Genomic DNA, 25,416 nt, shown 5'->3' with positions numbered 1-25,416 from the left:
AAGTTGTGCATTTCAGCTTTGTACCAATGAAATCCTTGACATTTGTAGACGTGCATCTACTTTAAAATTTATGTTCCTGTAATAGGGAGATTAAGTGCAGGACAACAGAAGTGAATATTGTGAGCTTTGATGCTTGACAGGAGACTTATACTCTGAGTTTGGAAGGTTAAACACCCACCATCCAACCAATGTGTTCATAGTCTTATCCTCCATGTTATAATAACTTGTTGTTTCACAGACAAAACTGAGAAGATGGGGAAGCCAACGCCTGCAAAGCGTGCAGCATCCAGAAGACATCTAGCGTACAGAAAGCGTAAAGCAAGAGCAAAAGCAACTGTTGGTCTGTATACAGCACAGGCATATGGAATGAGGTTTCTCATAAAGTAGAGGAATGCATGGGAAAGGGAAGTTGATGGAGAGACAGGCAGGGAGTGGAACCAGTCATGCTGTGCTAGGGAGGAGTGCAGAGAAAAGCCCACACAGCTCTTTGGGTGCCAGAGATCCACTAAGCCCCACAGAAACCCCAGGATTCAGCCAACTCTTTGCCGATTGCTGTGGTGTTCCTTTACTGTGTGCAGCCAGGAATGGCGCCATCATTAGGCAGAATAAGGCAGTTGCCTCAGGTAGCAGGTGCTGTGGTGGGCAGAAATATGTCAACCACACAAGCTGCACTGAACCTCCTCAGTTAGTCTGCTGCCCCATCAGCAGCATCAAAATAAGAGCCAATGGCCAGTCCAGCCCAGCTTCTGTATGTGGCATTATGTGTTCAGAGGGAGCATCTTGTCATTTGTTTGGGGAGCAAAAAGTCCTTTAGTAACAAAGGCTACTGTCTTCTGATCCATTTGTAAGAAAAGTTTCCTCAAGCAGCAAGCCATCTTGCTTTGCTTCCTCCACCTGCTTATTCTCCCAAGGGCCCACCCCCTGAGCAAGTGACTGTCTCTGGCTGATGGCTGCCACAGCATATGGAAACCCTTTTCCTGGAGTGGCAAGGGTTTGTTGGCTACTGATGGCTAAAGTAGAATTCTCTTTCTTCAAGCATCTGGTTTTCAGGACTTGGTTGCCTTCTTCCAATCTCCAACGGGTGAAAGATTTGTCATACTTGAGATTTGCATCACTATTGCCATGACACTGCTGGTTTACATTCTGTGTAAGTACATAATTGGCGTACATTGATACTAATGTCTTGTGCTTTGCTTCAATGCCAAAAGCATTTCCAAAAAGAGATGGCAGGATCCAGCTTCCATTTATCCCTTTCATCTCTCTTTGATATCATGGAGGGAGTTATAGCTGTCATTCATTGAGAGCAATGACACTGTTTTGTTCTCCCTGAATAAGTGAGTTCCAGCACTTGGAACAGAAACAAAGGATAACACAAGTCCCTGGGACATGCTGGGCAATTCCCTTTCCCAGTTGCCATTCTCTCCTCCTTTCCCAAATAATCCTCATTTCCTGTGGGAGAGCCCCCATTCCTGGTTCTCGCCTCCCTGCCCTCTGCTAGGGCTCCAGTCCCTTGAAGGAAAGTAAGTCTTGATAACAATGAGCGTAGTAAATTTAAAATAATATTTATTTATCACCAGAGCGGCAAGCACAGCCGTCCGTCCATAAATCAAAGGTGTCCCTTCTAAGGTGGATGTTTCGGCGAGACCAGAAACAGCTGAACTTCCTTTTGTGAAGTATTCTGTCTTGAACACTCCCCATATTCCTAGACCTTGGGCTGAGGGGCTCAGCTCCCGTCCCTTCCTCATTGTCTGAGAGATTACTTCCGTGATCTTTCCCGCTTTCTAAGCTGCTTTCATTTCTAGCCCCTGCATTTTGTTCATCACTAGCATGCTGGCAAGCTGCTGACTGGCTTCCTGGAACTCTGCTATCAGTTGGCATTCCTACGGGCAGCGGAGGTGGCTCCCGGCTATAATCATCTTGTCTTGTAATTAACCTTCTCTCATCCTAGCTCCTTCCTTCATTGGGAGCTAGCTGCAAACTTCTCTTGGGGGATGACTCATTCATGACACCTGCCCTCTGCTTCAGCTCCAGTCCCATGAAGGAAAGTGCTTGGGGAAAACAGATTACAGAGGTTAAGGCCATGGCTAATGTGGGTGGGTCCAGAGCCTACCTAAATATCAAGGTAAATGCAGGGCTTTTTTCAACCAGAATTCATCAGGACTCAGTTATCACACCTCTCAGATGTGCGTAAATGCCATTCTAAAAGAACAAGGGAGGCATTCATGCTGAGTTCCAGTGCCTCTTTTTCTAGAAAACAGCACTGGATAGATGAACACATGACCTGTTTGCACAGCTAATTGATTTTTTTAAATGGCACTCCAAAGTAAGCAAAGCTCAGGGGGAGGGAACCATATGATTCAAGAATTTGCACATTCTAAGCAGCCTGGCAAATGCAAGTCCACAGGACAAAGAGGACAGGTGTATCTGGACACCCAAAAATCTAAAGCTCTCAAAGGAAGGCCAAACCATCTGATGACAGAAGCAACAGGCTAAATGAAAACAGGACTTCAGGCTCCCAGGGCAGCCACAGTCAAGGAATGGGAACCCCCAAAACAAGAGCTGAGGCCAGAAAATATTAATAGAATTCGTATTCATGTTTTTGTTGGTTTGATTTTTTTATTCATACTTCTCCCTAAGATCCCGAGGCATGTTAGAAGTCAGCAATTCAAATCAATATTAAAAGCAGTTTGAAACCAAGTATCCCCTCTTCTAGCTCATCAGAGTAGTGGGCTAGAACACAATTTCTTCATTTCTTTTCTACCTACCTCCTCCTTAGATCAGAAGGAAATGAAAAACAGAGAGGAGCTTCAAGAGGCAATGCACATGATTCGTACCTTTGTTGTTGGCATGGAACCCTTCTATGTGGACAAGGATGGTAAGCGTTTCATATGCATGTCCTCACTTTTGGTAGGACATGTTTAGTTTAAACAAACTTCAATTCCTTTAGTTGACTTTGGGATTCATATTTTGTGAGCAAAACATTCAATGAAACTCATCACCCAATAGAGTTTATCACTGTTTCATTGCTCAGCAGGAAGAAAAGCAGACAGTTGTGATTTTCACATCCCCCCACTAGAAATGCTGTCCTCTCCCATCACACTGTACTTTTGAGGCACCTGATCAAGGCCTCCTATTTTAAAATGAGCTTAAAAATATATTTGCAAATGTTTGTATGTTTCATGCCAGGCAGAAACCAGCTGGCTAAGTACTCTGGCAGTGTTTTTCTTCCTGCTCTCCTGGACAAGGGCCCCCCTGATTTATAGCAGTAGCAGGAGGCAAGTTTCTCAAAGTTGTAAAAGGGAATTACAGGCTGGGAGCAAAGGTTATACTGACCATACATATTACAGAATACAATCAAGCTGCAAAAACACTAATTAAGAGTTGGTAAATAGTAAGATTTATTGTTTAACAGAAAATAATACCATGTGCCTCCCATCAGATTCTAGCCATATTTTCCCAAGGTTTAAGGTATCCTGAGAAGGTTAAAGGGCAAAGAGCTAATGGGAAAAGCAGCTGGCTGGAAAAGGGGGGTGCAAATTAAAGAGGCTTCCTTTTGAAGCTGTTTTTTTACTGAGTTCCTTTTTTACTTTGAAAAGGCCTTTTCTTCTAAAAAGCTATCTATGTTATGTATGAGATTTATTGGCTTAATGTAATGATGCAAAGGATTTAGAAAGTAAGAAATGTTAGATTCTTATGTTAGATTCTTATTTCATTGATGATGTGTGAGAATGTGAACCCAAGATCTCTGTTTAAGATAGAATTTAATACCATGAGCCATCTGTTTTAGCCATTTGTTTTGGAATGAAGGGGCAACAGGGGCAAAAGGTGATCTGGTAATTAAGGTGCCTTGTCGAGGCAAATGTAAGATATATGGCTACTTGTCTGCCATTTATGGATAGAAGGAAATATAGCTCTTTGTCTCCCATAAAAGGTAATAGGAAATGGGTGTATCTTTTATTATTGGTTCTAGCAAACAGCCAATAGGAATTTCAACCAGGCTGATTGGACAGAGGCAGCCAAAGGAGGAGCAAGGGGGCTGGGCTGAGGAAATATAAGTGCTGGCCATCAGGGCTGGAGTAGGCAGAGCTTTGGGAACCATATACCACTGTGCCTATCATTTATTTGTCTGACAAATAAATTATTATTTTAATTTCTCTATTGCTGCGTTGAATATTTCATTCCAGCTAAGCGTTAACCACAAGCAGGGTGCTACATTTTACAATGTTTGTGCTTGTGCAAGATTTAGCACTAGCACAAGGGAACTTTGCCCCCACTTCTCCCTTCTGCCATCACCAAAGCTGCTCTCCAGGGTAGGGGGAAACTTCAGAACAGATTAGAGGGAAAGGGGCTGGAGATTGCATTGCACAAAGAGAAATTCCTTCACTTACATAACGTCCTCTATAGAACTATGTGGAATGCAACCCAATATTCATCAGGAAAAGAGTTTGGGTGGCTGTATTTTCTTAGATTTCAGAAAGCATAATTGAAAACCGTAAAGTAATCTTTGCATATTTGGCTTTACTGTGTGACTCAGTGGAGAATTGGTTTGTGACCCTGTGATTCCCTGCAGAAAGGGAAACATAGGAGGCAACATAAAAGATACTTCATGAGCCACTTTTAATATGAGAATAGAATAGCAGATTGCATGGGTCTTTGGTCTGATCCAGCTGCAGGGGTCTTCTGAGGCTTTGCATTGGTGATCTCAGCCACAGAGAATCAAGTCTGCCCTCATATTCATAAGAACCCGATCCCGGAGCTCTGCTTCTTGTTTTAGGATAGAGAGTTATAAAATGTTTGGACGTGGTTTCTTAATATCTGCAGATTGTTATTTCAGATACTACTCCCTTGAACTGTTTCTAATATTTTAGATTTCCAAATACTCGCTGTGGCTCAAAACAAATCAGAGGAAATGCGGTGGTATTCCAAGAAAAATGAAGAACTGCAAAAAGAAATTGGTACGCTACCCTATGATGCTGAAGAATTGTAGTGCAGTGGGAACCTGCCCTGATTCTGCCCCAGCTGAAAGCCCCCCCCCCCCAGCTGAATACTCTTAGAGCCAGAGCAGAGTGCTGCTCTCCTTTGCATGGAGCTGCCCTAGGGAAACATCAGAGATATTCAGTTCAGCTCTCCTGATCTGCTGAATTGATTTAGCTTCTATGGTTAGGAAAGAAAAGACTTTGTCATTCTTTCCTGTAACAGAGACAATCAAAACAGGTCAGCTAAAAGACCCTTCCTTTATTATATTCACCCATGGGAGAGGGATTTTTGAATAGCACTTCCGAGGCAACTTCTTCCAACTTGGTCAGAGAGACTGCTGGGCAGTGGGGTGATTGGTGTATGACATAGGGGAGGGCACTCAGGGCCAATTGTGTCAATGGCCCTAGTCAAGGCAGAGGGCCCTCTGGGTAGTTGTGGCTGCCCTGTGACACTCCCTACCACCAGATGTCAAGGCAAAAAACAAGTATCTGACCTTCAGAAGACATCTGAAGGCAGCCCTGTTCCGGGAAGTTTTTAATGGTTGGTGTCCAATTGTGGAAGTCGCCCAGAGTGGCTGGGGAAACGCAGTCAGATGGGCAGCATATAAATAAAGTGTTGTTGTTGTTCGGTTGTTCAAGAGCTCGGCCAAAGCTCGGCAGGAGCACCAGTCAGATCAGCTGGAATATCCCCCAGAGCCATTGGAAGCCCACTGGATCCATCCTGTCAGCTCAGGCAGAGAGACTGCTAGGCAGCAAACTAGCTGGTAAACCAGCAGAATCTTTCATCTGTACCAGTTGGCCAATGCCAGGAATACACACTCTAGATTCCCCTCCCCACATCCGCAACTGGACAGTTAGCCTAGAGAGAGAAAGAGAATTTTGATAAACCACAGCTACTCCCCCTTCCCAACCTTCAAGTCTGCCCTGATGCTGCCCTGAGTATCCAGGTGGAAACAAGTGGGTGAGGCCCCTGGGGTTCAGATAAGGCCTGTGAAGGAACATGCATCTTTTGTCTATTCCCTCAAATAAAAGGTTCTTCACTGTGCTCCCTGTTCCAGCTATGCCCCCCCCCCTGGGTATTTCCTGCAGCATCATTAAGGGATTGAAGAGTTAATGTTGTTCTTGTTTTAATATTTCTGAGCTTCCTAGGTGAATATATGTTATGTGGCTGCAGAAATGAACTTAATAAAAATATTTGAAATCTGCAAAGATGTACAAGGTTGTTCCTCTTAAATTCCCTGTCTTGTTTTCTCTTTCCATATCTGCTTGACTCAAAGACATCCTTACTAGAAACTTGAATGATGGTTGGGTTTTATACTCAAGGGCCTTCTATTTCTTTTCTCTTGAGCTACGCACATGGATGGATTCCAAAAAAAAGTGTGAGAAGGAAGGCGCCCACCTCATTTCTATGGAAACAAGGGAAGAACAGGTGAGCATCAAAGCCGTGTATAGAAAAGACAGGGGATCTCCTAGAGTCAAAGGGTTCTTATCATCACTATCCATTTAAGAAGGTCATATCTACCTGTATGCAGCCAAGACAGCAACTCCACCAGTCAAACCAAAGGGTGGGTGGGGCAGGGACCAGCTGCTACCATCTGGGACTCAATGAGGTTTCTTAGAGCTGCTGAGCTCTGATGCTGGCAGTCAGGAAGGAGGTCTTGAAAGAAGAGGAGGAGTAGATACTTGAGGGAAATCTATCCCTTGGATTTCCTGTAGATTCTTCCTCTGCTCTTTGAGATGTACTGAGTGCTTAGGAAAAAGGTTTCCCTCACCACCCTAACCCTCTGGCATGAGAGTATCATGGAGATGACTATAGGAGCTTGCAAGGTATAGCCCCTCGCAGCCCCTTAGCCCAGGCAGAGGGGCTACTGGGGTGCTGCAGGGCACAGACATAGGTGAGACCCCCATCATCAACCCATCAAGCATACCACAACCAGACTTATTCCAGTAGTTCTGGAACAAACCAACAAACATGGATGCAGAAATTGGAGTATTTGCTACACAGGGTCACTGTCCCACTAGATGGTTCCAAGATGAAGTGTTCTATGGCACAGTCATTTATAGTATCTGGAAATTTTAACTCTCTGTCATGACTGGAAGACATATGTAGCCAGTCTCGGTGAGGGCAGGTGAAGTTACCCTTCACTGCAATATTTCCTCTTTGGGATGCTTCCTTGATTCCATCATCATTATTCATCATCAGCATCATCATAATTTGGATCAGGGGCACAGTAGCACATCGTCAGTACACAATTATTCTTGGTGCTTGATATAACCATAGTTGGAATACTATGTACTGTGGTACCTTGGTACTCAAACTTAATCAGTTCCGGAAGTCAGTTCCAAAACCAAAGCGTTTTAAAACCAAGGCCCGCTTTCCCATAGAAAGTAATGCAAAATGGATTAATCCATTCCAGACTTTTAAAAACAACCTCTAAAACAGCAATTTAGCATGACTTTTACTATCTAACAAGACCACTGATCCATAAAGTGAAAGTAATAACCAATGTACCGTACCATAAAATAAATAAGACAGTTTTGTAGATGATAGAAGTTAAAATTATTATTATTTTATTACCTACATTGATGATAGTCATTGTTTGGACAGGATTCTTTTATCTATTTCCAGAGTCACACCCTCAATCAATCAGTAGCTGAACTGGGTTCCACACAGTCACAAAAACAAATTAAGCTAAAAATCCTCAAAAACAAAAAGGCAAAATAAATAGCAAAAACAAAAGCGCCAAACTTAATCTGTTCCAGAAGTCTGTTTGACTTCCAAAATGTTCGAAAACCACGGCGCAGCTTCTGATTGGTGCAGGTGCCCCGGAAACAATAGCCAACAGCTGCATTGGACGTTCGGCTTATGGAAAACGTTCCAAAACCAAACCACTTACTTCCGGGTTTTTGGCATTTGGGAACCAAGGTGTTTGAGTACCAAACTGTATAGTATAAAAGTACCACTGTATAGTTTTGATCACTGCTTCCCCCCAAAAAAATGTTGATTGGGTCTTCAAAGGTGACACCTGCTCCTTTTGAAATGTGTTTGTTTTATGCCTGCTGAATGTTGGTAAAGGGCTGCAGTCTCCCAGAGAAAGGGACATTGTCTAGAAAGGCTCTTAGAGAAGTGCCCGGCTTCTCATTCCTACTGATGATTTTCTGTTTTTCTTTTTCCCCACCCTAGTATTTTATAAACAAGGAAGTAAAACACCGCAAAATGATTTTTTGGATTGGAGTCTTTAAAGACAAGGGAAAGAAATGGTCGTGGCTCTCAGGAATGGAGGCTGCAGTCCAGTAAGTATTTGAAGAAACATTTGTTAATGGCATGCATTCCAAAAAGTTGCAGGTTTTGTTTACATAATTGTGAGGGTGCCTCCTCCCTCCGTTGCTGCACTTAGCAGAGACACTCTCGAGGCCAGCCGCCATAAATTCCTTTCTTTATTGCTTTCTGACAAGATTACATGCAGAATAAACAAAGCGACCCGTCTCTCACGAGGCGTTGCTCTAACTACTTTCTCTTTTCCCTCTCCCTCGAGACCAACAGAGCCAACGGCCCAGCCCCTTCCGTCTTTCCCTGTGACGTGGATCCCCCTCTCTCTGAAGCACCCCTTCCTCCCCAGACTCACTGCTCTCTTCTCTGTCCTCTGAGGACTCACTGCTGATCAGTGGAGACCTCTCTCTGTACCCTCTGATTCTTTCTTCCCTTGCTGCCTGCAGTTCCCTGACAATAATTGATCCTTTCCCTCTCCAAATATATTTTGCCATGCACTTTTTTCTATTACCAAAGATCTACATATGTACTCCTCCACATCATTATCCAGATGAGTGCCTGCTTCTTCTCACAAGGTTGGAGAGGCAGGAAGGCTATTCTTGCTTCTCTAACCTAGTGAATGCAGTGATTCGGAAGAGGCTGAAAGCATCCTTATAAATGGTTTGTGCTGATTAGCTCAGCTTCAAAAGGACTTGCAGGAACCTAAAGCTGAGCTACCCTCTCTTTAGGAAAGTATTTCTGCAGTTATCTGCTAAACAATCTGAATAGCCAGCAATTTCTAACCTAAAATAACAGGAGCAGATGAAGTAAGTGTGTAAGATAGGGTAGATGAATCTCACTCTCTTGAATAGAATCATAAGCACATAGAAATTTAGAGTTGGATGACACCCCAAAGGTCATCTGGTCGAACCCCCTGCAAAACAGGAATCACAACTGAAGAATCCCTGACAGATTCCTAATGGTTTGAGTTTCTGGCAGCTGGCAGTTTAAGACAGTTCATGGTTCCCTTTAAGTATCTAACAACTCTTTTTAGCTTGTGTTGATGCATTGATAAGGTCAGAGAAGATCTTACTCATCCACAGCTAGGTAGTAGAACAGCGAGCTGGTCTGGCACTTATTTCCAAGTCCAGATTAACAGAGGGTCACTTTCAATTTGTGCAATGTCTCCTGGAACAAAATCCATTGACATTCATCTTCATTGATGCACCCAATACCAACCACTAATCCTTTTTGGCAAAGGTATTGAGTAAACTTTACAAACGGGCAGTGGGGTTGTATAATACTAGCTGGGAGCTCAAAACCCTGTATGCCAGTGGTTCCCAGTTAGCTAAGTGCTGCAGACCCCTTGTTTTTCAAAAATGTACCTTTGAACATTTTGATATCTCTGCAGCGGTTTTTACCATGGACCATGGAGCCCCTGGATGGGTGGTCCGTGGACCACCAATTGGGAGCCACTACTGTATGTGATCTTTGACTTGATCAAAGGGCAGATCTCACCCAAACATCTCATGGGAGTAAAAAAACACCTACTACACCATTATTACTAATATCAATTTACTAGATTCACGGAGAGCTAAAAATGAGGGAGTAAATTAATCAAAGCAGAGTCTTCTTTATAAACAAAACAAAACCTTTACCTTTACTGAAGAAAATAAACTTGTTCATAAACAGCATAGTCAAAGAGCATACACAGAGTGCTCATAGCAGCTATCTAACTCTTCACAGAGCCACAGTCTTAGTTACTGATTTACTAGAGTTCTAGAGCCACTCTGTCTGCAACAACACAACACACACACTGGCTGAGACACACACTGGCACAGAGAAACACAAAGAGGCTGGCTACTTTTATAGGGAGAATGAGTCAACACTCAAGATGAGTCACGGTTCACAGTGACTTAGCAGTTTGCTGTTAACAGTTAACAGTAGGCTTGAATGATTGTGTAGGCCTTGTAGGTTTTACTGCTTCTGCTCTCAAGACGTTTGTCTCATGACAGTTATAGAATACATTTACCACAGAATTTTAGTGCTGTGTAGTGGGACTTGATTCAGAATACAATGGACACTGGAGAATGCAAGGCATTACCAGAAGTTACAATAAGCGTGGGGCTAGGGTGATATCTTAATCAAGTACAGTGGTACCTCTGGTTATGAACTTAATTCATTCCAGAGGTTCGTTTTTAACCTGAAACCGTTCTTAACCTGAGGCACCACTTTAGCTAATCAGGCCTCCCGCTGCCCACTGCACGATTTCTGTCCTTAACAAAGTCCTTAACCCCAAGGTACTACTTCCGGGTTAGCAGAATCTGTAACCCGAAGTGCTTGTAACCAGAGGTGTTTGTAACCCGAGGTACAACTGTATGGATAATTGATTAGAAAAAACTTAGAACCTTCATGTTAGATTTTGATAAGATATATATAAGAGAGTTATATCATTTCAATCAACCCTATAATGGCTTTGTGGTTATAGATTACATTTTGTATTTCAGTTGTAGACTTAGCTATTTTTGTCTCTGTATAGTGTCATTGCTATTCTCATGCATGAGGTGGGTGATGGATGTGAGATGAGGTGGACGAAGACGGATGCAAATCTAACAAGGTTTTAATATGCTCAGAACAATCACTACTCGGCTAACTATGAGAGAGTAAGGATCTCTCTTCCAAAACCCTCTCTCCAAAACCCACAATGATAGAGAGCAGATCTGAGGAGGATGTGGGTGCATATGGAAAGGAGAGAGGGCCAATTCCGTTGCAGAAATGGAAATCCTGGCAATAGCAGAAGTACTGCATTGCATACTGCCCAAAATTGTTAAATAAATTGACTGAAAGTTCCTGTGTGCACCAAAGAGCCTTCCATAGTGACACCCTCACTTTTTTTGCAGTTTCCTATGAGGAATCACTACATGTGAAAAGAAAACAGACAGTCTTGACCCACAGTTGTTGCTGTGGTTTTTAAAAAAATGGTTAGAATGTGGGAATGTTCAGGGAGGCCGTGGAGGATATATTGTTTATTAATATCATTCCTCACTTGTGCTAGCATGTTATATAACTTTGCAGAGTTTTGTTGTTGTTGTTTAGTCTTTTAGTCGTGTCCGACTCTTCATGACCCCAGGCACTCCTGTCTTCCATTGCCTACTGCAGTTTGGTAAAATTCATGTTTGCAGAGTTTTACATTCTCTTTTTAGCACACAGCAGGTACCTGGTTGCAGGCTTTGCTTAAGCCTCTCAATAGCATACAATTCAGAATTGAATTGTATGTTCCTGGTAAGACCCCTTATTGTTGGCTTTTTCGCAGTGTAGTAACGCTGCAGAGAGCTTGCTGGGGAGACCATGCATTAGAAAAAGAAGGGACTCAAAAATAACTCAAACAAGGTTTTAATAAGAAAAACAAAAACTCCTTATACACCAAATACATCTACAAACAAACACGACCCAACCACCAACCCATCCCCCAGGGTGAATGACAGAGCTAGGTGCTGCACCTTATATACTGCAGCCAATTCCCAACACAGCTTAATCAATGCAACTCAGCAGCACCTGCTATGCCTCACAGCTGTGAAGCTGGATCTCATTATTGCTCTGGCCCTTGCTCTGGCCCCTTAAAGGTATACACAACGGGTGAAACAATGATGAACCTTTAGATTTACAGAAACAGTTCAACACTTATATCCCTTATAAAAGAATAAACAAACAAAAATATTATTTAAAGTCAATAAAGGAAGTTTACTCACAGCATCATCAATACACAGCTGGATCCCTGTAGGCAGATTTAGTTACAAAGCATATACATGCAGAACTACACCGGTGCCCCGCAAGACGAATGCCTCGCAAGACAGAAAACCCGCTAGACGAAAGGGTTTTCCGTTTTGGAGGTGCTTCACAAAACGAATTTGCTATGGGCTTGCTTCGCAAGACGAAAATGTCTTGCGATTCCTGGGGGTTTTTTCCCCTCCCCCCCCCCTTTTCCCAAGCCCCTAAGCCGCTTAACAGCTGTTTGCTAAGCCGCTTAACAGCTGATCTAAGCCGCTTATCAGCTGATCTAAGCCGCTAATAGCCTTTTAGCAGCTAATCCGCTAATCCCTTAAGCCTTTAATAACCACTAATAGCCTTTTAGCAGCTAATCCGCTAATCCCTTAAGCCTTTAATAGCTGCTAATAGCCGCTAAACCGCCAATAGCGCTAATCCGCTAATGGGCTTGCTTCGCAAGACGAAAAAAACCGCAAGACGAAGAGACTCGTGGAACGGATTCTTTTCGTCTTCCGAGGCACCACTGTATCCCATATGGAGATAGATCCCTTTGTTGGCTGAAAGCAACAGAGCATCTCTAGCTAAAAAGCTCCTTGTCCAACAAAGGAGGAAGCCAAAAAAAGAGAGAGTGTGTGCTGCGTGCCTGGACCTTTTGTTACCTGGACAGGTAAGGATACGCCCACCTCTAGTCACATGCAAAAGGAAGTATGTCCCAGTGCAGGAGGAAATGGAAGTTTTTGACTGCCTGGACCAAACATCCCATCACACGTCCACTGCAGGAAAACAAGGAATGTTGTACTTGACTGCTACTTATGTATCACACCTCACATACAGTCTTAAACCACAGCTTTTTTTACATGGTTAGAATTCCAAAATCTGGGGAGAAAAAAAATCCCAATTGTGGGTGGCTGTTAAGAGAGAAAGCGTTGGACATCTTTTTAATGGTAGAAGGCATGGGGAGCCAGTGAGGTAGACAATTTTGATTCATTAGTGCTGCTGTTTCTTTTCTTTTTAGCTACTGGAATTACTATGAGCCAAGTTATAAAGAGAACCACAACTGTGGTGCAATGACCTTTGAGTGCTACTACGAAAAGTGCTGGAATGCATTAGACTGTGATCTACAAAAACAGTATATTTGTAAGAAGGGGCCTGATGATGCTTGGCTCTAAGAAGACACCTTAAGATGAATGAAACTGTATCCCATGATTTCTACACAAAAGCAAAACCAAGAGATCACTCCCACACCACTGTTTTAGTGCACAATCCACACTGCCATCTAGGTTATGGGACTCTCTGGCATCAGCCCTCAAAATCACATTGAAAATACCTTATTCTGCAAGCTCAGACGTAGATGGCTACCAAAATAAAAAATGGAAGGATCCAATCATAGTCTGTTTTCTGATTATTGTATTTATTTGCAATGCATAGCAATATTTGTTTCCTTACTCTGTGTGTTTGATTCCCCCATTGCCCCTTCTGATCTCCATGGTCGCTACCTTACAAGGCACATAAGGGGGGGGGGTGTGCGATCAAGTCACCGGGTAAATGCTCCAATGCGATCCAGCAAAGAAAAACTTCAAGTTCCAGCTGACAGCGGTTACCTCTCCAAAAACACTGGCATGCTTTCAAACTGCTAGGTTGCGAGGAGCTGGTACAGAGCAATGGGAGATCACCCTTTCGCAGGGATTTGAACCACTGACCTTCCGATCAGCAAGCCCAAGAGGCTCATAAAAAAACACAATGGACAAGAGAAACAAGTGTAGTTATGAGGGGTTTCTAGTATATGAGGCACAAAAAAATGAGAGGCACAAATACAAGATGGGTGACACCTGGCTTGAGAGCAGTACATGTGAAAAGGATCTAGGGGTCTTGGTTGACCACAAACTTGACATGAGCCAACAGTGTGACGCGGCAGTTAAAAAAGCCAATGCAATTCTGGGCTGCATCAATAGGAGTATAGCATCTAGATTAAGGGAAGTAATAGTGCCACTGTATTCTGCTCTGGTCAGACCTCACCTGGAGTACTGTGTCCAGTTCTGGGCACCACAGTTCAAGAAGGACACTGACAAACTGGAACATGTCCAGAGGAGGGCAACCAAAATGGTCAAAGGCCTGGAAACGATGCCTTATGAGGAACGGCTAAGGGAGCTGGGCATGTTTAGCCTGGAGAAGAGGAGGTTAAGGGGTGATATGATAGCCATGTTCAAATATATAAAAGGATGTCACATAGAGGAGGGAGGGAGGTTGTTTTCTGCTGCTCCAGAGAAGCGGACACGGAGCAATGGATCCAAACTACAAGAAAGAAGATTCCACCTAAACATTAGGAAGAACTTCCTGACAGTAAGAGCTGTTCGACAGTGGAATTTGCTGCCAAGGAGCGTGGTGGAGTCTCCTTCTTTGGAGGTCTTTAAGCAGAGGCTTGACAACCATATGTCAGGAGTGCTCTGATGGTGTTTCCTGCTTGGCAGGGGGTTGGACTCGATGGCCCTTGTGGTCTCTTCCAACTCTATGATTCTATGAGGCTTATGAGAGTCCAGCTCAGAGTTTGTGCAGATCTAGCTTTTTTTCCAAGTACAGTTCTTGATGAGTTGCCATTGGTTGAAGGTCAGTTGCATGCAGGGCTTTTTTGCATCTGGAACTCACTGGAACTCAGTTCTGACACCTCTCAGGTGGACACCATTGTGAGAGAGCAAGGGAGGTGTTCATGGTCAGTTCTGGTACCCATTTTTCTGGAAAAATAGCACTGGTGGCATGTATGTTTTGATGATGACACATTCATTAAATGTAGACCAAAAATGTTGAAATTTGAATGTTTCTGTTCCTTGTCTTTGTGCTTTAACTTTGCAAATGAACATTTACACTAATGTAAAGGTAAAGGGACCCCTGATCATTAGGTCCAGTCGTGGACGACTCTGGGGTTGCAGCGCTCATCTCGCTCTATAGGCCGGGGAAGCCGGCGTTTGTCCGCAGACAGCTTCCGGGTCATATGGCCAACATGACTAAGCTGCTTCTGGCGAACCAAAGCAGCGCACGGAAACACCATTTACCTTCCTGCTGGAGTGGTACCTATTTACCTACTTGCACTTGACGTGCTTTCGAACTGCTAGGTTGGCAGGAGCAGGGACCGAGCAACGGGAGCTCACCCCGTCATGGGGATTCGAACCGCTGAGCTTCCGATCGGCAAGTCCTAGGCTCTGTGGTTTAGACCACAGCGCCACCCGCGTCCCTTACACTAATGTACTTTGCCATATTTCCTGGTACAAATGTTGAGATAGGAAGCTTTCCAATACTACTAGCAGAGTTTATGAAGAGTAAGTATTCTCCTGGGGGATACGCTTTGAAGGTAAAGTATGTACCCGGCCTAAATAAAAAAATAAAACTAATAACTCTGGGGGAAAATAAGTAGTAGAATAAATCTGAAATAAACATTTCCCTGGATTTATGCTTCATGTGGAATACTGGTTGGATATAATGAGCAGCCAATCAGGAAATGGTATAGCCTAAATGGGAGGAGTTATGGAATGTCTGACATCACAAGGAAGGTGGTTCTTAGCCAGTGGGAGGATGAAGCAACCTTAAGAAGAAATTAGAGAAATGATTGTTCCATGACAACACCAAGGTATCCAAACAGAAAGAGGTCTAATAGGTGGAACACTTTCCTTACAAGCTGTGATATTTGCAGGGTCTCATTCCAAGGCCAAAAGGTCACTAAGAGGCTAAATGATAAGTCATCCTACAACTCCCGTCATCCCCAACCATTGACCTTGATGCCTGTGATGGAGGGCATTGGCACCCAGGAACATCTGAAGACCTCATAAATAACACCAATAATAATAATTTTTTATTTATACCCGCCCACCTGGCTGGGTTCACCTAGCCACTCTGGGCGGCTCCCAATGGATTAAAAACAGAATAAAACATCACACATTAAAAACTTCCCTAAGAGATCCCACATTATTTATTAAATGGTGAACATCTTACTGGAGCCCTGTAAACTAGATGTCCAGGAGTTTAGAGAGGAATAGGATGCAAAATGAGAATGCGCTATATTACCGAAAAAATTTAAAAATGCCTTGGAATCCATTTGGAACATCTCTTTTGGTTTAAAACTGAGATTGATCCAATGAAAGGAAAAGAGAAAGACGTTTCAGTTATATTGGACACAACAATGTATTTACGGGAAAGGATGGTCTAATACTGACAGATACTGCTGTCTACCTAATGTGCTCATAGTCTTATTCACAGACAAAACTGAGAGAATGGAGAAGCCAGCACCCACAAAGCCTGCAGCACCAGAAGAAGCCCCAGCAGAAGCCTCAGCGGAGACAGAACCACCTGCAACTATAACTGATGGTGTGTATACAGCACATTCATATGGGATGAGGTTTCTCATAAAGTTGAGGAATGCACAAGAAATGCAAAGCTTCTGTCTGCTTCTATTCCAAGTCCAACTTGTGGTCTCCATAGTCTTTTTATTTATTTATTTTGTTATCTGGCTTTTCAAATCCAAATTTTACAATCACATATCAACATACAATATAAAAACAAGATTCCAGAGAATTTCTTGGACTTCCCCCCTCCCCTTTGTGGGTCCTATTGTTAGTCATTTCCTCCTGCATCTTTTATAATAATGCAAACATTTGCATTTCTACATGTGTATCTAATTTAAAAATGATGTTCTTGTAATAGGGCATTAAGTAAAAAAGGTAAAGGTACCCCTGCCCATACGGGCCAGTCTTGACAGACTCTAGAGTTGTGCGCCCATCTCACTCAAGAGGCCAGGGGCCAGCGCTGCCCGGAGACACTTCCGGGTCATGTGGCCAGCATGACAAAGCCGCATCTGGCAAGCCAGCGCAGCACACGGAAACGCCGTTTACCTTCCTGCTAGTAAGCGGTCCCTATTTATCTACTTGCACCCGGGAGTGCTTTTGAACTGCTAGGTGGGCAGGCACTGGGACCAAACAACGGGAGCGCACCCCGCCACGGGGATTCGAACCGCCGACCTTTCGATCGGCAAGCCCTAGGCGCTGAGGCTTTTACCCACAGCGCCACCCGCGTCCCAGGGCATTAAGTACAGGACAACAAAAGTGAACATTGTGAACTCTCATACTTGACAAGAGACTTATACTCCAACCAATGGGTTCATAGGCTTATCCTCCATGTTATAATGGCTTATTGTGTCACAGAAAAAACTGAAAGGGTGGAGACGCCAACACCCAAAAAGGGTGCAGAGTCCATAGATAATGAAGCACCCAGAAAGGATTCAGCAACAGCAGCAGCAGCAGATGAAACTGATGGTCTGTATACAGCACAGTCATATGGAATGAGGTTTCTCATAAAGTAGAGGAATGCATGGGAAAGGGAAGTTGATGGAGGGACAGGCAGGGAGTGGAACCAGTCATGTTGTGCTAGGGAGGAGTGCAGAGAAAACCGCACAAAGCTCTTTGGGTGCCAGAGATCCACGAAGACCCATAGAAACCCCAGGATTCAGTCCACTCTTTACTGCTGGCTGTGGTGATCCTCCTCGGTTAATCTGCACCTCCTCAGTTAATCTGCTGCCCCATCAGCAGCATCCAAATAAGAGCCAATGGCCAGCCCAGCCCAGCTTCTGTATGTGGCATTATGTGCACAGAGGGAGCATCTTGTCATTTGTTTGGGGAGCAGAAAGTCCTTTAGTATTAAAGGCTACTGTCTTCTGATCCAGACATTGGTCAGAAAAGCTTTCTCAAGCAGCAAGGTATCCCCCCTTGCTTCCTCCACCTGCTTACCCACCCAGATTACCACCCCTTGAACAGTTGACCGTCTCTGGCTGATGGCTGCCACGGCATACGGAAACCCTTTTTCCTGGGTTGGGAATGGTATGTTGGTTCCTGATGGCTAAAGTAGAATTTTCTTTCTTCAAGCATCTGGTTTTCAGAACGTGGTTGCTTTCATCAGATCTCCAACGGGTGAAAGATATATAATACTTGAGATTTTCATCCTTACTGCCATGACACTGCTGATTTTCCTTCTATGTAAGTACATAATTAGCATACTTTGCAACTAATGTCACGGGCTTTCCTTCAATTCAAACAGCATTTCCAAAAAGAGATGGCAGGATCCACCTTTCATTTATCCCTTTCATCTCTCTTTGATATAATGGAGGGAGTTACAGCTGTCACCCAGTGAGAGCAATGACACTGTTTTGTTCTCCCTGAATAAGTGAGTTCCAGCACTTGGAACAGAAGCACAGGCTAACACAAGTCCCTGGGACACCCTGGACAATTCCCTTTCCCAGTTGCCATTCTCTGCTCCTTTCCCAACTAATCCTCATTTGCTTTGGAAGACCCCCCATTCCTGAACCTCGCCAGCCTGCCCTCTGCTAGGGCTCCAGTCCCCTGAAGGAAAGTGCTTGGGGAAAACAGGCTGCAGAGGATAAGGCCATGGCCAAAGTGGGTGGGTCCAGAGCCTACCTAAATATCTAGATATATGCAGGGCTTTTTTCAATTGGAATTCATCAGGACTCAGTTCCAGCCCCTCTCAGGTGGGCTCTTTTGCTAATCTAAAATCTTAAAGGGCACTCAAAGTAAGCAAAGCTTCGGGGGAGGAAACCAAATAATCCAAGAATTTACATATTTTAAGCATACGGCAGGGCATGAGGCAGCTTGGCAAATCCCACTCTGTAGGAGAAAGAGGACAGGTCTATCTAGACAACCGAAAATCTAAAGCTTTCAAAGGAATGCCAACCATCTGATGACAGAAGGAACAGGTCAAATGGAAACAGGATTTCAGAGCACCAGGGCAGCCACAATCAAGGCATTGGAAACCTCTATATAAGGGCTGGGAGCAGAAAATATTAAAAATATTAAAAGCAGTTTGAAACCAAGTATCCCCTCCCCCAGCTCATCAGACTACTAAGTTAGAACACAATTTCTGCATTTCTTTTCTACCTACCTCCTCCTTAGATCAGAAGGAAATGAAAAAAAGAGTGGAGATTCAAATGGCAATGAACATGATTCGAAACTTTGTTGTTGCGACTGATAAATTCTATGAGGACAAGGATGGTAAGCATTTTATTTACACATCCTCACTTTTGCTAGAACATGTTTAATTTATACAGTCTTCAATTCCTGTAGTTCAATTTGGGATTTATATTGTGTGAGCAATACATATATTCAATGAAACTCATCACTTTTTCATTTCTCAGCAGGAAGAAAAGTAGACGGTTGTGATTCTCACATCCCCCCACTAGAAATGCTGTCCTTCCCCATCACACTGTAATTCACAATGTTTGTGCTACTGCAAAATTTTAGCACTAGCACAAGGGAACTTTGCCCCCACTTCTCCCTGCATGCCATCACCAAAGCTGCTCTCCAGGGTGGGGGAAACTTCAGAACAGATGCAAAGAGAGGGAAAGGGGCTGAAGATTGCATTGCACAAGGAGAAATCCTTGCAGTGACATAATGACCCCCTTAGCTCTATGTGGAATGCAACTCTATATTCACTAATAAAAAAGTTTGTCCACCTCTATTTTCTTAGATCTCAGAAAGCATAATTGAAAACTGCAAAATATTCTGTGTATACTTGGCTTTACTGTGTGACTCAGTGGGGAATTGTTTTGTGACCCTGTGATTCCCAGCAGAAAAGGAGGACAAAGGAGGGGAACATTAGAGATACTTCATGAGCCAGTTTTAATATGAGAATAGGATAGTGGATTACATGGGTCTTTGGTCTGATCCAGCTGCAGGATTCTTCTGAGGCTTTCCATTGGTGATCTCAGCCACAGAGAATCAAGTCTGTCCTCATATTCATAAGAACCCCATCCTGGATGTCTGCTTTGTGTTTCATGCTAGAATGTTTTAAAATGTTTGGAAATGGTTTCTTAATATTTGCTGATTGTTATTTCAGATATTCCTGTTTTAAACTGTTTCATATCTTTTAGACTTACAAATACTTGCTGCAGCTCAAAACATAACAGATAAAGTGCGGTTTCTTGAAAACAGAAATGAACAACTGCAAAAGGAAATTGGTAAGCTACCCTATGATGCTGAAGAATTGTAGCGCAGTGGGATCCTGCCCTGAGTCTGCGCCAGTTGAATGCCCCTCCTCTAGCTGAATACTCTCAGAGCCAGAGCAGAGTGCTGCCCTCCTTTGCACTTGGCCACCCTAGGGAAACATCAGAGATATTCAGTTCAGCTCTCCTGATCTGCTGAATTGATTTAGCTTCTATGGTGAGGAAAGAAAAGACTTTGCCATTCTTTGCTATAGAAGAGACAATCAAAACAGATGAGCTAAAAGACCTGTCCTTTAATATATTCACCCATGGGAGAGAGATTCTTGAATAGCACTCCCAAGGCAACTTCCACCAACTTGGGCAGTGGGGTGGTTGGTGCAACAGCAAAATCTCTCTTTGTTTCACAAGCCCATCATCAGAAAGGAGCCCTCAAGCCCCCTCACATAGTGAATTGGCTCATTGGCATATTGGTTAGAATACCTGTGGACAATAGCAACCCTCTCTCTACCACGGGCCTGATCTGTTGCCACAGCAAGTACTCAGACCGCCAAAGCTAGGTCAGGATAGGGTCCTCCATTTATTTGTACAGATCTCTAAGGCGGGCTCTCCTTCACTGGAAACACTTCCTAAATAGGTAATGAATTTTAGGTGGGTTCCCACCAAGCAACACCCAGTGATAACAGCAAGAACCTTTATTGAACTAACAGAACTGGACAACAGGGGCAAAGCCAATGCTTATATACATTTCTGAAGTCCTGGATCACTCCCACTCTCAAGATGATTGGCTGTCTAAACTCCCAAGCTGAGAATCATAACTGAGAGTTTAAGGGCCAATGGCAATAGCCCAAATCCTGAAATTTCCTGTGATTGGATATCATGTATCAAATCAGAACACAGATGCTCAGAATCCTTAGTCCAGACTCAAGCTCAGGCAAACATAGACCACTGAATACATAACACCCCTCCCTCTTAGGCACAAAACTGTATCCCCGTCAACACACATAGTCATCAAAGTGGTGAGGGCAGTGCCTCACCCTCTGGGAGTGGTGAAGCTCATTGCCTTGGGTCCTTGGGGATGCCCATGAAGCTGCAGCTGGTGTCGTGGGTGTCATTGATGTCATTGACTCTGCACTGTCTGGTGGTGCAGTGTTGGGGCCCCATTCCTCAGCCCTACCCTGGGCCGCAGGGTTCTCATCAGGTGCATCAGTCTGTGAGCCAGGCTGATCATTCACCTTGTCCCTGTGCTCAGGTGTGGGAGCAGTGACTGGAGCTGGGGCATCAGCCAGATGGTGGGGTGTTTGGTCCACATGCCGGCAGTGGACCTGAGCATCTGGTGTGGCCAGTGGCGTAGCGTGGGTTGTCAGCACCCAGGGCAAGGCAAGTAATTTGCGCCCCCTAACCCGGGGCAAGGCAAGTAATTTGCGCCCCCCCCCCCGCTGCACTGTCCCTCCCCCAGATAGTCCCTCGCTCTCTCTCCGCACCGCACCGCACAGCACGCTTGGCACCCTCCCCTCCACAGTGGGCAGCGACCCGGTGGCTCGGATCGGATTCGCACAGCCAGCACTGCAGTGAGAGAGAGTGAGTGAGCCAGGTAGGGGCAGAGAGCTGCGAGTGCGAGCGCGCAGTGGCATAGCGTATGTTTTCTGAGCTTGCACAGAGTGCTTTTCCTCCCTATGGGCAGAGCCAGCTTACTCCTAAATACCTGAGCTCTATAGTTAGAGACTCACCATTTCCCCAGTTGGCTTGGCCCCCAATTTCTCTTACTATAGAATTTGGGGCTGGTGGTGGAGGAAATCATTATTCTTCCCCCTTGCTACCCCCCCCCAAAGCATAAGAGAGGGACTCCCAAGAAGGTGAAGCGGGATTTCACCCCAGGGTATCTCGGAAGCCCCTCGAGGCAGCGACGCTTCCACCCCCTGGAAACAGCAGGAAGGGAGAGCGCTCTTGTGCCCCGGTCCTGCTTTGAGTGCTTCTCATTGACGCATCTGCTTGGCCACTCTAGATGGGCCCTTGTGGCCTTGATCCAGTATCCGGGTCCTTCTTCGGAAACAGCGAGCGCCTCCTAAGCATGTGCAGAGTGCCTCCCTCCGCCCCCGCCACGCGGCACTCAGCCTGCGTGTGGGCAGGCCCTTTGCGTCACCCGCGCTTGGCAATCCCCGGCACCTCTCCTCTCCTCTCTCTCTCCCTGGAGAAATGAAGCAGTGACCCGACAAGGAGTAGCAAAGGATGGGCGTGTTTCGTCCCTGATCCGGATGAGATCAAGGCGCCGGCAACGGGAAGGAGGCAGGGGAGAAGCAGGAGCAGGCCAGCCAGGGCTGCTCCAGACCCCTGATCTCTCCCATCGCCGCTGGAGGGGTCATGGAGGCACTGAGCCCGGGAGGCGGGCAGCCAGCCAGGGCGCATGCACCTACCCCACCTCGCTGCGCCCAGGCGCGCTGCTCTCTCCAGCTTCCTCCCTGCCGGGCCAGCGGCTCCGCCTCCACCTCTTCCTTTGCCTCTTTGAGCCGCTTAATTCCCAGCAAGCGATTAGCAGGCTCGGATTGGGTCCTGCGGCAGGCAGGCGGCGCCTCCACCTCCTCCTCCTCCCGGCTTTGCTGCTCCACCTCCTCCTCCTCCCGGCTTTGCTGCTTCTGCTGCGCGGCTCTTTTCCCTCCCCGACGGCGCGCTGCGCCTTGGAGAGGTTCCCGCTTCCTCGAGGGGGGCCGGCCAAACAGAGACGACGACCCCCCACCCCAACCAAGCCTCGATTGCGGCCCCCCAAATGTTGTGCCCGGTGCGGCTCGCACCCCTGGCACCCCCCACGCTACGCCACTGGGTGTGGCAGCCTTGTAGGAGCCTAACCCAGTGCCCTGGTAACAGCGGTGGAGAGCAAGGCAGGACAATCCCCATAGTTTTTGATGTAGACAGGGTCATCTGGGGTGAAGGAACTGGGGGCCGCTGGAGCCTCTCAGCCAACAGGTCGATCAGATGCCAGATTAGGGTGCAAACAGTCCAGGAGTAATGCCAGCTTCCGGTTCATGAGGAGCTGTGCTGGGCTTCAACCTGTGACAATGTAGGGTTTGATGTGCTGCTGCAGCAGAAAATCCACTAGGCACTTGTTCCAGTCCCCCTGGGCAATCCGAGTGAGGGATTCCATGGTGGTCCTCACCATTTTCTAAGCCCATCCATTCATTGATGTGTGGAACGCTGCTGCTGTGACATGCTGGATTAGGTTGTTGGTCGTGCACTTCTGGAACTTGGTTGATGTGAACTGCAGTGGCGTAGCGTGGGGGGGTGCAGGGGGGGCCGGCCTCACCGGGCGCAACATCAGGGGGGGGCGCTTGCACTCGCAGCTCTCTGCCCCACCTGGCTCACTCACTCTCTCTCACTGCAGTGCTGGCTGTGCAAATCCGATCCGAGCCGCCAGGTAGCCGCCCACTGTGGAGGGGGGGTGCCAGGCATGCGGTGCGGTGCGGAGAGAGAGCGAGGGACTATCTGGGGGAGGGACAGTGCAGCCCCGGGTTAGGGGGCGCAAATTACTTGCCTTGCTGACAACCCACGCAACGCCACTAGTGAACTGTATGCCATTGTCAGGCCAGGAGAGGCATAAGCTAAGACAGCCAGTGGGATGGATCCCACTCTCTGTCCTGGCTTCTTCTTTAGCAGCGCGCAGCCTCTCCCAGGCAAGGGGAGCTTTCATTCACTGCCCGGGAGAGGCTGCGTGCGGCTAAGGCTCCCCCAAGAGCCGCACTCCCTTTAAAGAGCGCACGGAGCGTATATGCGGCTCTTGGGGACTTTTCCCCAAGGAGGAGAAGGGCAGCCCTTTTCCCTCCTCAGGGAAAAGCCCCCAAGAGCCACACACACGCTCCACGCGGCTCTTTAAAGGGAGCGCTTACAGAGCCTCCCACCTGCATTCACTCCATAAGATGCACACACCTTTCCCCTTACTTTTTAGGAGAGGAAAAGTGCATCTTATAAAGCGAAAAATACAGTATATCTTTGCCAACTTAACTGGCCTTAAGTACCACCTATAGAACATCTTTACAAAATTTTATTTAATTGTATATGAGGCAGTAAATCATATATCCTCTTGCCAAAGTTTCTCCCATTGCGCTGGATAGATAGTATGTCCAAGATCCTGAGAACATTTAATCATCGTTTCTTTCATTTCTTCCTCCATCAATTCCCAGTCCAATGAAAGATTATATGTTTTGGATAACAATTTCTTGTTATTCTGTATCACTGTGACGTTAAATTTCAAATCCACTTTTGCAAATCCTTTCTTATGATCTGAGTTGAATATACTTCTAAGTTGTATATAAAGCCATCTGTCAACTTCATATTGCTGTATCTCTTCATAGGATTTTAATCTGAGTTTCCCTTGTTCATCTTCCAATAATTGTCTATATGTTGGCCAATTTGTCCCCATATTCAGTTTTTTGATAGCATATGCCTCCAGCGGTGATATCCACCAAGGTGTCTGTGGTTCCAGATATAATTTATATTTGTTCCAAACTTTATATAATGCACCTCTTAATACATGACTTGCGAATTCTTTATTGCATTTTACTTTCTCATAATACACATGCCACCTGTGTCTATTATTAAAGCTTTCAAGATCCAATATATTATTTTTTTCCAATCTAATCCAATGTCTTACCCATATTAAACATTCTGCTTCATAATATCATTTTAGATTTGGCAATGCTAATCCTCCCCTTTCCTTTCTTTCTGTTAATAATTTATATTTTATCCACGGTTTTTTTCCTTGCCATACGAATCTCATTATATCTTTCCTCCATTCTTCAAAGCAATTCTCTTTATTTATAATTGGTATTGTTTGGAATAAATATTTCATTTTCGGCAGGACATTCATTTTAATTATGGAGACTCTTCCCCATATTAATAACATTAATCTATTATTATTTTTTTAATAATATTTATTAAAAGTTTAAAGATTACAGAAAGAAGTAAGAAAAAGAGAAAGAATAAACAATACAAATCAATACATTACAGTACATAAAAAGAAAACAAAGGACACAATACATCAAAAAAAAGCAAAAACAGTTAAAAACACATCCAATATTTATCTTCATCTTTCATTAACTTGTTTCATCGACCTCCTCACACCTCCCTTTTTTGTGTTCTAGTTATTAATTATTTCGGCAAATCCTTTCCACCTTTCACTGTTTTCTGTCATTTAATTGTCTTAATTTATTTTAACCTTATCTTACCATTAAAACCCTAAAACTTATTTGTACTTAACTCCTTATAATGTTTCTACTAAAGCCATGTAATTTCATTCCAACATTTTTCTAACACTCATTAATTTTACAATATTTCTCTAAATAAATTTTTAAACTTTTTTCCAATCTTCTTCCACCGTCTCTTCTCCCTGGTCTCGGATTCTGTCAGTCTTTTCTATCAGTTCCATATGGTCCATCAACCTGGTG

At 44.8% G+C, this 25,416-nt stretch overlaps 3 protein-coding genes across 17 annotated transcripts in view; all 3 read left to right on the top strand.

Annotated features, from left to right (window-relative positions):
- The window catches only part of LOC310657667 (perlucin-like protein), a 126,245-nt gene extending 112,865 nt beyond the window's left edge, over window positions 1-13,380 (top strand). For 6 of the 10 annotated variants that reach the window (XM_083398716.1, XM_083398709.1, XM_083398717.1 and 3 more), the window contains 4 exons: window positions 4,869-4,955; window positions 6,254-6,405; window positions 8,161-8,270; window positions 13,007-13,380. In XM_083398716.1, the coding sequence (XP_083254842.1) occupies window positions 4,869-4,955; window positions 6,254-6,405; window positions 8,161-8,270; window positions 13,007-13,160 (503 nt within the window). In that variant the 3' untranslated portion in view covers window positions 13,161-13,380. Of the gene's footprint in view, window positions 1-238; window positions 341-1,036; window positions 1,148-2,776; window positions 2,876-4,868; window positions 4,956-6,253; window positions 6,406-8,160; window positions 8,271-13,006 lie in introns of all 10 variants that reach the window. The other 4 variants (XM_083398710.1, XM_083398711.1, XM_083398712.1 and 1 more) reach the window with 2 other exon arrangements.
- Window positions 13,381-15,587: 2,207 nt separating this feature from the next.
- LOC310657650 (uncharacterized protein) overlaps window positions 15,588-25,416 on the top strand; it is a 55,354-nt gene continuing 45,525 nt past the window's right edge. Inside the window, exon 1 of the mRNA XM_083398636.1 lies at window positions 15,588-15,610. The gene's annotated coding sequence lies outside the window, so the exon portion shown is untranslated. The remainder of the gene's footprint in view (window positions 15,611-25,416) is intronic.
- Window positions 16,237-25,416, top strand: part of LOC310657660 (CD209 antigen-like protein C) — a 29,826-nt gene continuing 20,646 nt past the window's right edge. For 3 of the 6 annotated variants that reach the window (XM_083398680.1, XM_083398678.1, XM_083398675.1), the window contains exons 1-2: window positions 16,237-16,344; window positions 17,178-17,288. In XM_083398680.1, the coding sequence (XP_083254806.1) occupies window positions 16,251-16,344; window positions 17,178-17,288 (205 nt within the window). In that variant the 5' untranslated portion in view covers window positions 16,237-16,250. Of the gene's footprint in view, window positions 16,345-17,177; window positions 17,289-17,894; window positions 18,006-18,935; window positions 19,035-19,912; window positions 20,000-25,416 lie in introns of all 6 variants that reach the window. The other 3 variants (XM_083398677.1, XM_083398679.1, XM_083398676.1) reach the window with 3 other exon arrangements.

Source organism: Podarcis tiliguerta (genome assembly GCF_965153285.1).
Source record: "Podarcis tiliguerta genome assembly, chromosome: 9".
Lineage (NCBI taxonomy): Eukaryota > Metazoa > Chordata > Lepidosauria > Squamata > Lacertidae > Podarcis > Podarcis tiliguerta.
This window is presented reverse-complemented; position numbering and strand designations above follow the sequence as displayed.